Source organism: Chiloscyllium plagiosum, chromosome 23 (assembly GCF_004010195.1).
Source record: "Chiloscyllium plagiosum isolate BGI_BamShark_2017 chromosome 23, ASM401019v2, whole genome shotgun sequence".
NCBI classification, from domain to species: Eukaryota; Metazoa; Chordata; class Chondrichthyes; order Orectolobiformes; family Hemiscylliidae; genus Chiloscyllium; species Chiloscyllium plagiosum.
This window is the reverse complement of record NC_057732.1, coordinates 16,516,029-16,531,505: the sequence shown is the minus strand read 5'-3', so window position 1 is coordinate 16,531,505 and position 15,477 is coordinate 16,516,029. Positions and strand designations below refer to the sequence as shown.

Sequence of the window (15,477 nt, the reverse complement as noted above, 5' to 3'; positions counted from 1 at the left end):
TCTATTAATGTTCTCATCCATTATTACCATGAAGAGATGGCAAGTTGTAAGAATACCATCATCTGAGTCACACACTATCCAGACTTTTCAATCGATTGCTGATTTATGATCAATATCTCTTTGGAATTGGGTTCTAGAGAAGATCCATTGTCAGACTTGAAATGTTTTCATCACAGGAATTAAGGTTAGGGGAATAAATGTGGCCTTGACACTTCCAACTCCTGTAGACTATTGTTTCATTTAATATTCTGAACATATCCACACATATCTGGGGAAGATCAGATTGGGCTATGATAAGCTTTCATGCAAACCTAGATACACATTGTCTTATGTTTTTCCAAATTTCACTTTGCTGCTACTTCACATCAACGATGTTATTCAGTGAACAACACTACAGTCTACAGTTTCAAACAGCAACATTTCTGTAAAAACGCAACCCACGTTTCCCTGGTAGAGCCTTTTCTTTCCATGCAACCATGAGTTTCAATTCTTGCAGGTTATAAATTGTTCCTTGAAATTTTAAAAAATTCTCATTTTAAATGTAAGCATTTTTTGTTTACTTTTCTGTTCTGTTTGTTTTAATTCTCTTATTCCTAATATTTCTTTTATTTCCCTTTTTAATTTATCTTCTTGCATCTTTAATTCATCCTACATCCCTCTTCATTATTAGTTCTATTCTTTCCCTGTCCTGAAATGTAATTGGACATTCTCACAGATTATTAGAATTATTGTTCACCAAGATTCCAGATGCCCTGTTCACTTATTAACTCATATATAAGTGAACTTTTGGCACAAAATCTTTCTGAGCCATGGATGAGAAAACAAAACTTGATAATTAATAGATCATGTCAAGAAATGTTCTCCTTCTTCAAATTCTAGCCTATTTCTGTTACATAGACAATTTCAAAGCTCTAACTGCTAAGTAATTAATTTGCTGTCTTTCACTTACAGTTTCCCATTTAAATATAGACATCAAAATAATTCTGACAAATTGTTTTCCAGTTAAAATGTTTTGTGTGATTGAGTTATAAAATTTATTGATTCTCAGATTTAAACAACTTGGGTGAAAATTTTGTTTCTTTAAGACTTCCTATAGTTCCTATTATTACAATGGCATGGTGGCTCAGTGGTTAGCACTGCTGCCTCACAGCCCCAGGATCCCAGGTCTGATTCTGGCCTTGGACGACTGTCTGTGTGGAGTTTGCACATTCTTCCCGTGTCTGTGTGGGTTTCCTCCTAAAGTCTAAAGATGTGCAGGCCAGGTGAATTGGCCATGCTAAATTGCCCCTAGTGTTAGGTGCATTAGTCAGAGGGAAATGGGACTGAGTGGGTTACTCTTCAGAGGGTCAATGTGGACTTGTTGGGCCGAAGGGCCTGTTTCCATATTGTGGGTAATCTAATCTAATGATTGCAATCAAATAAAAACAACAGGATGATCTTTACAAGTTGAACCCAAAGAATTTACACCCACTAACACAAATCAATATAGTAAAGTGTGTAAAATTTTCCAAATGGACTCCTATTTGTTACAAAACAACTTGAAATTTTCACTGATTTTCTGTTGGTAAATCAAAAATACAAATGAACTTTTGTTTTTAAACCCTTATTCTACATAACAATCTAGCTTTTTCAGATACTTTGCATATGTCAATGTAAGCAATATTTAAAAAAAGGTTGTGATTTTACAGGCTTATGTATATTTGTTTTGCGTCTAATGTTCTGATATTGTCAGGTAGTTCCTTGAAAGGGTTAATTGGAGTTATCAAATATGCCCTTCAAATCTATGAAGATGCGTTTATCTACATTTCATACTCATTTAGTATAGGCTAATTGTATCTAATTAATTAAATAATTTTGAAACATGTCCCTCAAAATGATCATGTCTGACAAAATTAAATGGCCAGAGAATATTCACTAAATCACTGAATTAAGTCAGGTTGCAAAAACTAAAAGTGCCTGATCCTTAAAATATGCAGCTTTCACAATCACAAGCATACAGTTACACGTACAAAGAAGAGTTGTTTTCTTAGTCACTCAGCTAAAGCTTTTTTGTCCCTAAATCTTTTTTCAGTATGGTTAGTAGAATTTGTTTATGTGTATTGGATATATGGCTATGTCTGCTAAGTGACAAAAAATTGACATCACATTGTGTTTTTGATGTGCAGCCATGATTTTATTGGGGAATTCACCACTAATTACAGAGAACTTTCCAGGGGACAGTCACAGTTCAATGTGTATGAGGTAAGTTCTTGCTTTTTGTTTACTGATTAAAATGATTGGATTAGAATAGATAATGTGCTGGTCCCATTAAATTTTGAGTTTTCTTGGTGTAGGTTAAAATTGAATGAATATATTGGTCAATAATATTACAAATGAAACCTTTTTGGTATAGGAGAAAAATCACTTTAGATCAATTCTCTTACCTGTTTCCTTCATGTAATCTTCAATTCTTTATTCTCCAATCTGTGTGTTCACCATTTATGCAGCATTACTGAAGTAGTCTCTTGGAATTTACTGTTAAAAGTCTTATTGGATCAAAAGGTTTCATATTACTTTCTTCCTCATTCCTAATCTCTTCAATTTTCACTTCTGTTCTCCGTATTTGAACCTTTTTGTATATTTGCGTGAACTAGCTTCATCGATCTTGTCATGATTCTGAACTCTTCAGATAAATCTCCTTACAATTTCCTCTCATTTCCCAAAAGAATGCCCACCTTCTTCAACCTTTCTTCAATAATTATATTCATCGTTACATGTATTTTTCATTTTCTATGCTGTCTCAATGCCTTTTTTATTCCTCTTTGTTATTCTTGTGATAATTTTCAGTCTGTGCTGTTTGTTACCTTTGGTCAACCAGTTACAATCTTGCACAATTGACCACAGCAGAACCTTTCATAAATTTGAAACCATAACAAGCTTCCTTAACTCTGTCTGAATGGAGAAAAATCTCAATGTGATAGTATTGTTTTTGTTGATAAGACTATTTCATTTCCGTTAAGCAAATTCTATATCATTGGAGTCATAGAGATGTCCAGCACGGAAACAGACCCTTCAGTCCAACTTGTCCATGCTAACCAGATTAAATTAATCTAGTCCTATTTGCCAGCATTTGCACATTTCCCTGTAAACCCTTCCTGTTCATGTACCCATCCTGATTCCTGTTCACGTACCTTAAATGTAGTAATTGTACCAGCCTCCACTACTTCGTCTGGCAACTCATTCCATACACGCACCACCCCATACATGAAAAGACTGCCCCTTAGGTCCTTTTCAACATTTTCCCCTCACATCTTAAACCTATACACTCTGGATTGTGAATGCCCAAGCTTTTTTCCCCCCAGGGCAGTGGAGTCCAAAACTGAAGAATTGCAGATGCTGGAAATCCAAAATTGCTGGAAAAAATCAGCAGGTCTGGCAGCATCTGTGGAGAGAAATAAGAATTAACGTTTCCAGTCTTGTTCTGAATATGGGCCACTGGATCCAAAATGTTAACTCTGCTTCCTCTCAACAGCTGCTGCTAGATCAGATGAAGAAAAATCTCAGTTTGCTTCTTTCCTTTACCTTGGGCTGCTTCTGATAATTGATTCTTGGCTAGATTCACCTCGCATGAAGTGAATATGCCATACCAGTCATCGATGATTGCATTTTCAATCAGAGGTTTATTTCCTTAAGATACTAACCTGGTTTGCGGCCAACAGCCAATTTGGGAGAGGTTTTCCCAATCAATCATTCCAACCAAATGGCAGAAAGAAGCAAATTGAATAAAATACTGATAATCCGGTTTCTGATGTTATTAGGGTTTAAAGTCTAACAGTTACTTGAATTTGTTCATTGTGGATGAGATATGGCTTTGGACTGTTCATAATTGTCGATTTACATTTTAATTCACTTAGTAGCTTTGAATTCCACAGCTGGTAACTGTGATGAGATCTGTCTGCAGGTAACAAGGAATCAGTTTTGCGATAGATAGTGATCTTGTGAAAGAATTACAGATTTGACATGTAACTGTTTTCAAACATGTCCAGACCACAACTCTGTATGGAAACAAGCAGCATTTGTTTTAGTGTTGGGATGTTGCAAAAGCACCAATGTGAATGTAGATTATTTTCGTCTTCTGAAGCTGAGCAGTCAATGTTTCTGAATAGGGCAAAAGAATAAAAGAGATGGGATCTATTACTTCAATTCTCCCACCTCCATTGCACTGTCTGAGTGTTGCCTGTGTCTGGGCAGTCTGTGTCTGCAGCACTCTAAAACTAAATGGTGCAGATTTGTTTAAAGTTCTAGCACAGTGTTACTTGTTACTCTCAGATGTACTGAGCTCTTTTTTTTTAAGTTATATTTTTGAGTGAAGAACCATGTTTTTTTGGAGGAGAAAATTACTGCAGGTGCTGGAATCTGTACTGAAAACAACAAATTCTGGATCAGGCAGCATCCATGGAGAGAGAGTAAGCTAATGTTTCAAGTCTCGATGACTGTTCATCAGAGCTGAATTGAAATGTGAAGGGGTCAGCATTTATGCTATAGTTGGGTGGTCGGGTGTAGAGTTCTGGTGGAGAAAAAATATCGATAATTGAGATTAAGTGATTGGAATGTGAGAATGGTAAAACAATGGTGTGTCTCACTGTCAGAATTCAGGAGCAGACAATCCCACTGGGGTGGAAAAGGGGAGCGAAGACATGTTGACAGAGAATGTGACAAGTAAAGCTAAAAGGAAAGGAATAAGGTGGTTCACAATTTGAAGGTGTTGAACTCAATATTACAGAAGGCTATAAAATGCCTAGTCTGAAGATGAGATGTCGTTCCACCATTTTGTGTTGTGATTCACTGGGGCCTTGGAACATGCCAAAGACATACAAGGGGGCATGCAAGGAGGAGGCTCTGTTAAAATGTTTGTTGGAGTTGCCTTGAGGTAGTTGCTTGGTGGCTGATTGATTTTTTTGTTGATAGCAGTGGAGAAATCAACTGCTAAAACCCACTGTAAAAGTAAAACATATCAACTGTAATGAGTTATGTACTTTCAGACATTGTCGGTTAGATAGGCTTTGTATATTTCATGAGGTAAAAGTAATGTTATTCCCTTAGCTTTACATCAGGGTTATTAGTATTCATTCAAACAAAGATCTCTGCAATGAGTCTGCTCTGTGGTATAACCCTTTTAATAATGTACCGTTTGTAGGATGGAGGTAATCCTTTGTCAGGGAATGAAACTGATAAGGTTAGCATCATCAAAAGATACATACTTGCAATTGCTTTGTAGAAACTGCCTTTATCATCTTTAATCAGTAAATGAAAATAGTCTAAATACAGAAACCAAACTGTTCTTTGTCTAGAGTTTTACACTCAGCAGCAGAGAAATTATTAGATGTTGCAACAATAACTAACTATTTGGATTCACCTTTTGATGAGGAATAAAAATTAGAATGCTTTTAAGAGAAAAAAAACCTTGCATTTTATTATCAGTTGTCATATTTTCAGAAAATACCAAAAGTATTTCAGAACCTTTGATTTACTTTGAAATGCAATTATTGGAGGCAAATTCAGAACAATGTCTTAACACACTCCATAAATCTTCTCCCTCTGCCCCTCTACCTCATTCATAGAGAATACTGAATCACAAAGTCACCATTTTATGTTGCAAACCACAAAAGCAAAAACGTTCTCATGTTAACTGAGGGAAGATTCTTTTGTTTAGAAATTGTAGTCCAATGTTACAGCGCATATTAAAAAGTTAAAATGACAGTTCATGTAATGAGAATCTGATTGAAATCAATGACGTTGCTCACAGGAATCAAGATCAATTTTAGACTTTAAATGAAGAGAACTAGAAATAATTAGATGTAATTCAGTTCCCATTTGCATTGTGCTACTCATTTTCCTGGGGACTGCTTAGCTCAGCTGGCTGGGTGGGTAACAAGTGTTTCAACAAGAGGTTCCAAAGCCTGGCTGCAGTAGGCTTGGGGCTTCACTCCTGAGAGTGGAAAGCAATGGCAAAATCTCACTAATAAAAACTGTTAAGCAGCAACAGGTGGAGAACTCACTCTGTGGGGAGACTACAGTTTATTTATGGCTTATCTGGGAGGGGGATCCACTGTTTGAAGCCACTCTATCAGGTCAAAAGATACTGCATTGGGAAGTGGGTGGGCAACACTGAATGATTCCTCCCCATTTTTGTTCAGATCCACTCCCCGCTCCACCTCACCAATAAGCCCTTTGTTCAGACCCCACCCTGACCTCACATTTTTTCTGCACGTGAGTCACCCTGGTGAATATCCAAGTGAATTACTGACAGTAGCCCCTGCTCTTAGTCATGATACAAGCTTTCCATTATCTGGTGGCTCTCAGGTGATGTGATTTCCTCTCTCCTGGGGAAGTGCAGCAATTAAATACTCCCCATGGAAAGACTTACTCCTTCAGGACTCCTGAAAATCGAGGTGGCAAGGGTGGTGTCAGTATTGGTGGTAGATGTTGGGCTCCCCTCAGTCCTCGTTGGATTAAGAGTTAACTTCAATTAATTTGTCCTCAATACAACCCATTGATTCTGCTGAAACACTCTTGTTTGTACTACCTTTGACATCGCCACTATGTTTCTATTAAACTTTTTACTCTTCTTACTCTTAAAACCTAAACTTGACACCCTTTCTGTTTTCCCTCATCTCTTTTATTATTTGTTTTATTTTATTGATCGGTGAGTTGTGCTGTCCGGACCTTGGCTCTTTGATTTGATATTTACAGTGAAAATGTAATCAGAAATATAACTAGAGTAGAGTAGCTTTTTTCATTTGTCATTTAAACCATATACAACTTATACATGTAAAAATGAAACAGTGTTCCTATAGGACCGAGGGTGCTACATGGACAGCACAAATTACACAATCGTACACAGCATAAAGAGCATAAGAAGTGCAAAACACGCAAGTTACAGTGGAACAGAAGAATTATGGATATAGGCATTTTTCTAGCAGCAATACAAAAGAATTTCTGATGGGAAGGATTCCAATTATATAGTGTTAAGGAGCCTGATGGCTTAGGGGGAGAAACTATTGCGCAGTCTGGCCGCGAGAGACCGTGTGCTCCCGTGTCATCTGTCAGATGACAGGAGGGAGAAGAGTTTGGGTGAGGGGTATGTGGGGTCTTCCACAATGCTCTTAGCCTTTTGGGTGTAGCATGTGGTGTAAATGTCTGTAACGGAAGGAAGAGAGACCCTGATGATCTTCTCAGTTGTCCTCACTATCTGTTGTTGTGTCTTATGATCTGAGACAGGGCAATTCCTGAACCAAGCAGTGATGCAGCAGCTCGGGGTCCTCTCAATGAATCCTCTGTAGAATGTGGTGAGGATGGGGGCTGGGAGGTGGGCTTTCCTTGGCTGCGCAGAAAGTAGTGACGCTGCTGGGCTTTCTTAGCTATGGAGCTGGTGGTGAGGGTCCAGGTGAGATTCTCAACCAGGTGTTCCCCAAATAATTTGGTGCTTTTCATGATCTCTACAGGGGAGCCGTTGATGTCCAGCAGAGAGTGGTCGCTCCATGCCCTCCTGAATTCAACAACCATTTCTTTCTTCTTGTACACATTCAAAGACAGGTTGTTGGCGCTGCATCAGTCAGTTAGCTGCACCATCTCCTCTGTATGCTAGCTCGTCGTTCCTGTTGATGAGACCCACTACAGTCATTTTACAGTTGTGTGTCAGGAGGGTGAACAGCAGTGGACTGAGTACACAAAGCTGGGGTGGGAGGGGTGGGGGGTGGTGGGTGGCGCGTGGCACGTGGCGCGTGGTCAGTGTGATCAGTGTGATGCTGTTGGAGATGCTGTTCCCAATCCTGACTGACTGAGGTGTCCCAGTCAGGAAGTCCAGGATCCAGTTACAAAGGAGGTATTGAGGTCCTAGGTGTGAAGAAGTGATTAATTTTTTTTCAAATTACTGTGAATGGTCTCGACCTTTAATCTGTTCAGTGTTTCTTAATAGGTAAACATATAGTATTTGGGAACTTACTGTTGAATCTAAATTTTTCACTCTTTAGTCTAAGTTTCACTCTTTAGCCGATTTACACCAAAAGAGTTTGTGTGGTCCCCTGCTTCAGTTATCATGGTGCAGATATGTAGCCTAATGGTGATCATGTGACCATTGTCAACTGTTGTAAGAATCCATCTATAGCCTATAGCCAATAGTTTTACAATTTTATCCTTCATGCTACTACAGTATGTTTCTTAACAACTCTTCTCAACAATGTAATTTGATGTATTTTGACCACCCCTAGAGTTAGATATTGTCAAATGTACTCCTAATATAAATTTTACTGAATAATTATTCACATTTCTGTTTATTTTGCTTATTTCATGCATGATTCCTTTGCTGATTGGTGTTCTATCTTTTAGCTCCGACTTGTACTTTCAGTTTTCTGCATGTTCCCATTCCATCTCTCAGTGATTTATTACCATTTTTAATTTCTTTTAGATTTATTAAGTCTGTCTTTAAATTCAACTTTAAAAATGCAGTTTCACGCAGGAAACATTCTTTTCTTCAGATTTGTCCTTGTTGGTTTCGCCTGTTGAATTTAAGGGTTTTTTTTGGAGAAAATTGTCTTCGCAAGTTTTGCTCAGTGATCACAACTAAACTGCTGAGTTTAATACAGGTTTTTTCATATCAGTGCAAAATCACAACATAAACTTCAGCATTCAACCAAATAAGTTGGAAAGCCTATAGTTTAATTGTGAGATTGACTCAAACAGTGGAATTATTAACCCTATTTCTTTTCCTTCTCTCCATTAAAATAATTATTTAGTATTATCACAATGGTGGAAGACTGGTTTAAAGCAAAGCTTCATGCTTTGAACTGCAAAAATGCTTAAATTTTGCTGCAAATTGCTTTATTCATGTATATATTTGTTCAGTAGTTTGTTTTGTGCATGGAATTTAGCACTTCCTGCACTCAGTATAAGTCTCACACCACCGACAGTGACTGATCACAGTAACTAGTGATATTCAAGCTCAACATGAGGTGATACCACTTTTAACAGATGGTCTCTGTAATAACAGAGATTCCTTGCACTCAATACAGCAAGATACCACCTGCAATATTTGATAGCAGCCATATTGATACTTCCTGTGGAGTCTCTTTGTAGACAAAGCTGCTGTCTCACTCCACTCCACATGGAGACTTGTTGTTACCTCCTAAAGGCTGTGGAACCTAGCCCCTTCCAGGATTTGAACACATAACATGAGCTAACACTTAGGTGGATGTTAAATTTCCCCTGGCATTGTTTGAAGGAAAGCAGAGGTCTTCTGGCGAAACTGTTGTCAGCAGCTGAATTTTGCAAGAATCTGTGCCTGAAGTCCCAATATGCACTCTGGGTGCTTTTAAGCTCTGTACTGATGTAAGGTTTGTGTTGTTATTTCCATGGCTTCAGCAGCTATCGAATCTGTGCCAAGCTTTCCAATGGTAATGATGGCAAAACTGTTAACATTGCTGCTGGGAAATAGACAGCAATTTTCAGAGTGCAGGCCAAGTGCAGAATAAAATGGAAATCCAGAAGTTCAGTCAGTGATTGTGCACTCCTTCAGACACCCCTGCAGACGTTCTGAGAAAATGCAATCTGCCATGCAGATATCATGTGGGGAGAACTTTCACTTCCATACTGTTATTCTCACTGTAAAACAGCTTTGAAAAGGTTACTCATTATTGTATGTGGCATGATTGTGCTTTTAAATTGCAAACTGAAGTCATAATCACCCTTAAGCACCTTCACTAACTCTTAGATGATATTATATTTGTGAAATGTCAGATTTCTCCATAATAATAAATATTCCATATCTTGTGCATATATGGAATGAGCTGCCAGAGGAAGTGGTGGAGGCTGGTACAATTACAACATTTAAAAAGCATCTGGATGGGAATATGGGCCAAGTGCTGGCAAATGGAACTAGGTTAGGATATCTGGTTGGCATGGACGATTTGGACCGAGGGTCTGTTTCCATGCTATACATCTCTATGGCTCTACGACTATATCTTTATTTTTAAAAGTCTGTTTGTCTTTATTTTCCCATTCATCTTATTGCTTTTTTGCCCAATATTTTTCTTCCAACACAAGAATAAAATTTTACAGTAATAACTGATAAGAGTATCACATTATTCTCTGATTGTAAGGATTTCAATAGATAAGAGGTAATTTAATCAATAGTACCTTTACGGCATTGGACAAAGAGGTTAAATTTACTGGAAAATGATTGTTCATTAGTGCCCAGTAATTTGACTCTGTTATTAAAGCTTTACATATTACTGCAGGATCTGTGTCATTGGCTTAGTTGTTATCACTGTTAGTCCCTACAGCATTTATTGACCATATGCTCATTCTCTCTCTTTAATGCATGTTTCATCCAAGGACAATTCTATAAATTAAGCATTACCTAGCAAGTGTAAAATATGGTGTATAATGTAGAAAATGAGTAGGTTTTATATATTTACATTTTCAGGGCAGAGATTTCTCCTATATTACCTGTCCTGATATTGATAGTGTACAACAAGCTGTAAAGGAAATTTTAAAATAGCATTGCTTTCTATCACAGAGAATGCAAGCAGAAAATCTGCTTGTAGATATTTGAAAATAAACTAAAGCAAAGATTTGGATGGGAAGCTGAAAGATAAATGTTGAAAATGTTTTTGGGGGGGGGGGTGGACAGGGACGGGGACGGTGGGGGGGAGCAAGCTAAAGGGCCCAGAGAGGGTCTTCTAGAATCCGAGAATGTAAGCAGCTGTCCTTTGCCATCAATGGAGGAGGCATAAGAAGAAACAAGCATAAAAATGCTCACAATCAAAACAGAAATAGGTAATAGAAGTTCGAGAAATTTGCAAAGATAGAATTGAAGAAAAGCATGGATGGTTTAGGGAAGATGTTAGGAAAGTTATATTTATTACAACAGTGTGGCTAGCACCTTGTAAAGGACAAGGAGAACAGAAGTGAAGTAAGATTGTCCTGATGATGTGGAGGCTGCTTTCGAGTTAAACTCTATTATCATAATAAGCACCATGGTAATAACAAGTGATGCGGGAAGCTTCAGTTTACACATCACCATAACAGACCTTTAACCTTCCCTGCAGATCCACAGCCAATCTCCTCCATATGTATCATGTTTCCAATGACTGTCAAGGTTACCACTTCTCTTTTCGATGTTTACAAATTAATCTGTCAGACATGAAATGACATATCTCTGGAGCATGTGGGACTTGAACCCTAATCTTGTGGCCCAGAAGTAGGGGTATTACCACTACACAACAAGAGCCCAATGACTATCCTTTTATGATTAGGTTGCAAGCCATGTCATCACAGAGCACATCAACAAACTGCATCAAACTATACTCCAAAAATGTACAAGAAAAACGTTGGAGAGTTGTTTAATCAAGCAAACAATTCCATCTTCTTCACAATTGACAATCGATAGTAAGTTGAAAGAGTTAAGAAATTGAGAGAATCCAGGGTCTTGTAAATTGTACTAATGAAGCTTCAACTGTTCCTTTGCCAAGGCCACTACATAAATCAATAAAGGGTCAATTTCCCCAATTACAATTCATTTTGCAATCATCAGCACCACAATATACAAGCCGATTTTTGTCCTACATGCTGTTTCCATGATGTCTTCATTTTAAAATGATCTGTTGTCTCAACTGATTTTGATACTGAAAGTCAACTCTTGCTGGGTCTTGGCTGTTTAAGGCTATTCTGTGCAGCATCACAACATCCGAGGACAGGCAAAATCGACGTTTCGGAAGGGCTTTTGCCCGAAATGTCGATTTTGCCTGTCCTCGGATGCTGCCTGAATTGCTGTGCTCTTCCAGCACCACTAATCCAGAATCTGGTTTCCAGCATCTGCAGTCATTGTTTTTACCTGTGCAGCATCACAGGCTACTAGCTGAATACAGGTATAATTCAACATATCAGTTCAAACAGTTCATCTGTGACCAGTTGTGTTTTTTATGACAATCAGCAGTGGTTACATGGTTGCTTTTAGGCTCGTTTTTAATTGCAGATTTTTATCGAATCCAAATTTCACCCCATGCTGTGGTACGTTTAGAAACTCTACCCATTGAATACTGGCTTGGAGTTCTGGATTACTGATCCAGTGTCAGAAATACTACATCTGCCACCTCCCCTCAATCATTTACATTTTGTCTACATCATTCTGTTGAATCTTCCAGGCAACTTTGAAATATCATATTCACTCCACCTTGCAAAGGCAAGTCTATCTAAAAAGCAGATTTTTAATGTTAACCCATGCCAAGTGTGTAGATGTTTGGTGTTTAGGTCTACAAGTCCTTGGTACTGGTGACAATGTGTAATCATGTAATTAACTGTTACATGTGCCTTTGGCCCTATTGATTTGAGATAACCCTCCTCTGCTGACAGCTTAGTCTCCTTAGTGGATCTGCTACAAGTTGCACCTGCCCCACGCATTGATAAATGTCCCAACATGATGTCTTAGATGATTCCTGTTTGAATTGCCTGCAGCCCAAATTGCTGGATGTAATAGATGTGTTGATGTAATAGACAGACCATTGACCACTATCAGTACTCCAAAGGTGAGGTGCCCTGTTACCTATGTCCTTTCACCTCACTTCACATCCATCTCATGGAGCGACATTCCACTTTCGTAGAATCCTTACAATGCGGAAGGCAGCCATTTGAGCAATTGGGACCACACCGACCCTTCAAAGAGCATCCCATTCACCCCCCAACTGTATCCCTTTAATTCCGCATTTCCCATGGCTAATGCATCTAGCCGACACAACTCTTAACATTATGGGCAATTTAGCATGGCCAATCCATCTAACCTGCACATCTTTGGTCTTTGTGAGGAAACCATAGTGCCCAGAGGAAATCCATGCAGACACGGGGAGAATGTGCAAACTCCATATAGACAGTCACCCAAGACTGGATTTGCACCCGGGTCCCCGGAGTTGTGAGGTAGCAGTGCTAACCACTGAACTACCGTGCCGCCTGATTTTGCCACACTAGAGAATATCACACCAGTACTGCTCATCACTTTCTCACATTTGCCATTTTGTGCTTCCAAATGCCATTTCTTTTCTCTTATATTTCATTACTATTCACATTATATACTCCAACTCAGATTAGTCTGCCTAGTTATGTTTGTTTAGTAATTGCATAAATCAAGTAATACATTCTAAATCTGAGTGATTCTATGCCCTCTTTTCTAAAAACAAATTAATGTTTGAAGATTCCTTTGACAGATCTTTTTTATATTTTGACTCACAGAAGAGTTCTTCACCATCAACAATACATTTTTGCATAATCTGTCATGAGATGTGGGTGTTGCTGGCTAGAGGATTTTTGGTATTAATTGTTTATTATTTTAATAAGCTTTTGCCTGCATGTACTTTCTATTAATTCTTTGCCATTATAAATTCATCTAATCTTTATGCCACTTTCCAAGGTGAAGTGCATGGAAGCACTAAATCACCAAACTGGGGTATTGCCAAAGCAAAGTAACAAGTTTACAATGGCGTTGCTTCCATAGCTTCCATTATCTCTGCAGATATTGAGTTATTGTAAGGCTTTAAATTCTAGCTTCCACCAACATCCACCATTTTGATCAGAGCAAGTAAGGCTAATTGTACCTGCCAATGGTTGATGTGAACAAAGGCTGGATGAGTTTGGTTGGGTTCCTAATGGAAAGAAGCAGCAGAAGGTGATTGGATACCCAAAACAAAGCTATCTTGCCTCCAGGAGAAAAGGTGTGGATGGGTGAGGAAGGCAGACAGCTGGGGTGGAGTGGGAGTTGAAAACATGGGGCAATATAGGAGGTGTGGAGTGGGATAGAATAGAAAGGTTGAGATTTACAAGTCGAGGGAGTTGGGCGAAGGATGGGTGCAGGATGATGTAAGGGATAAAAAGAATGGGATGGTTACGGCATGAAAGGGATGGTCTTGAAAAGATGGCAACAGATTTGAAAGAATTATGTTGCTTTAAAGATGTTACTTTCACCACAAATATTTTCCAGGTCTCTGTTAGTAGAAGTGTAAAAAAACGAAGTTACATCCCTGTTCCCCAATTCATTTATCCTTTGTTTCACCGAAAGACTATGCTTGGACTTAACTCCCTAATGTGTGGAAAATGACTAGCAGATTAGAAGTAATCTTGTTCACATACAAACTTCCTATCTAACTTGCCATTGCTATGATTTTTGGGCATGCCTTTATGCTAGCATTGAATATCAAAACTGCATATGTAAACATTTTGATGGAAATTGTGTTTTGTATAATTCTAGCCAGTAGGTAGTGACTGTAATAATCTCATAGTTATTGGTTGTCTTTTTAAACGGTAGATTTTTAAATGGATTAGGCATTGCAAGAGTGTAGTCACATATTGAATTAATTGACATTGAGGAAGAACTTCATTAATGGGATGTATGTGAGAACTAAAAGCAATTCAAAGAGGCACCATATAAAGAACATGTATCAGAAATATTGTACAGCAGCAGCAGAGTTTGGAAATTATAAATGTTGTTTGGTATTGCTTTGATAGATCATGTCATACATGACTAGCGCTAGCATACTCTGTTGTGAATAATGGGGTTCTGGGAACTGATTCTGTGTGGACCTGAACTGTTTAGAACTTATGTTCAACTATGCTTACCTTGCATGATGAAACAAGCTCAGCTGATTGAAGTGGCTGCCTCTGGGGTCCCATCAGGTTAAGGACAATGGAGAAGTCCCTGAGCCTGGAGGACTAATTGAAGGCTGTCTAATACTAGCAGATCGATTGTCACATTGTCAAAGCTGTCTGCTGTTGTCGCAAATAGAGAGGGGCAAGGGTCTCTATTCCAAGTCATTAGCCACAAATTAGGAGGCTGGTAACATTGTGAAAGGCCCAAAATGTTACTGACAGTGTCAGGGTTATGAATAATTATCAAAATGGAGCCGTCACAGTTTCAGGGAAAGCCTCCCTAATGTGATGGGAAGGTGCACTGGATTGAGAATAGTGTCCTTACCCTTAATGTTTTAGCAGCTGGCTGGACTGATACCTCTTATAGTTGTTGAGAGGTGGGACTGTGACAAAAAGCGGGCAAGTACTGAGAGATGTGCAATGTCAGGTTTGATTATTTCTGTTTGCACCTCCTCACTAAACTCATATTTAGTCTCTGTCTCTGATGATAGATTCCAGTAGCTTTCCATCAATTTAAGTTATACTAACAGGGCCAGAGTTACCTAGTTTTACCATTCGTTCATAAACAATGGAGTGAAACCTGCAATTTTTCAATCTAAAACACCATTTAGATTAGATGGACCTCCCTCCACCTATCGCAATTCCAACGCCCCTCCCCCAAGTCCCTCCTCCCTACCTTTTATCTTAGCCTGCTAGACACACTTTCCTCATTCCTGAAGAAGGGCTTATGCCCGAAACGTCGATTCTCCTGTTCCTTGGATGCTGCCTGACCTGCTGCGCTTTTCCAGCAACACATTTTCAGCTCTG

At 38.7% G+C, this 15,477-nt stretch overlaps 1 protein-coding gene across 3 annotated transcripts in view; it reads left to right on the top strand.

Moving 5' to 3' along the window:
- LOC122561654 (copine-8) overlaps window positions 1–15,477 on the top strand; it is a 356,185-nt gene that overhangs the window by 249,394 nt on the left and 91,314 nt on the right. For all 3 annotated transcript variants that reach the window (XM_043713602.1, XM_043713603.1, XM_043713601.1), the window contains exon 11: window positions 2,166–2,241. In XM_043713602.1, coding sequence (XP_043569537.1) covers window positions 2,166–2,241 — 76 coding nt within the window. The remainder of the gene's footprint in view (window positions 1–2,165; window positions 2,242–15,477) is intronic.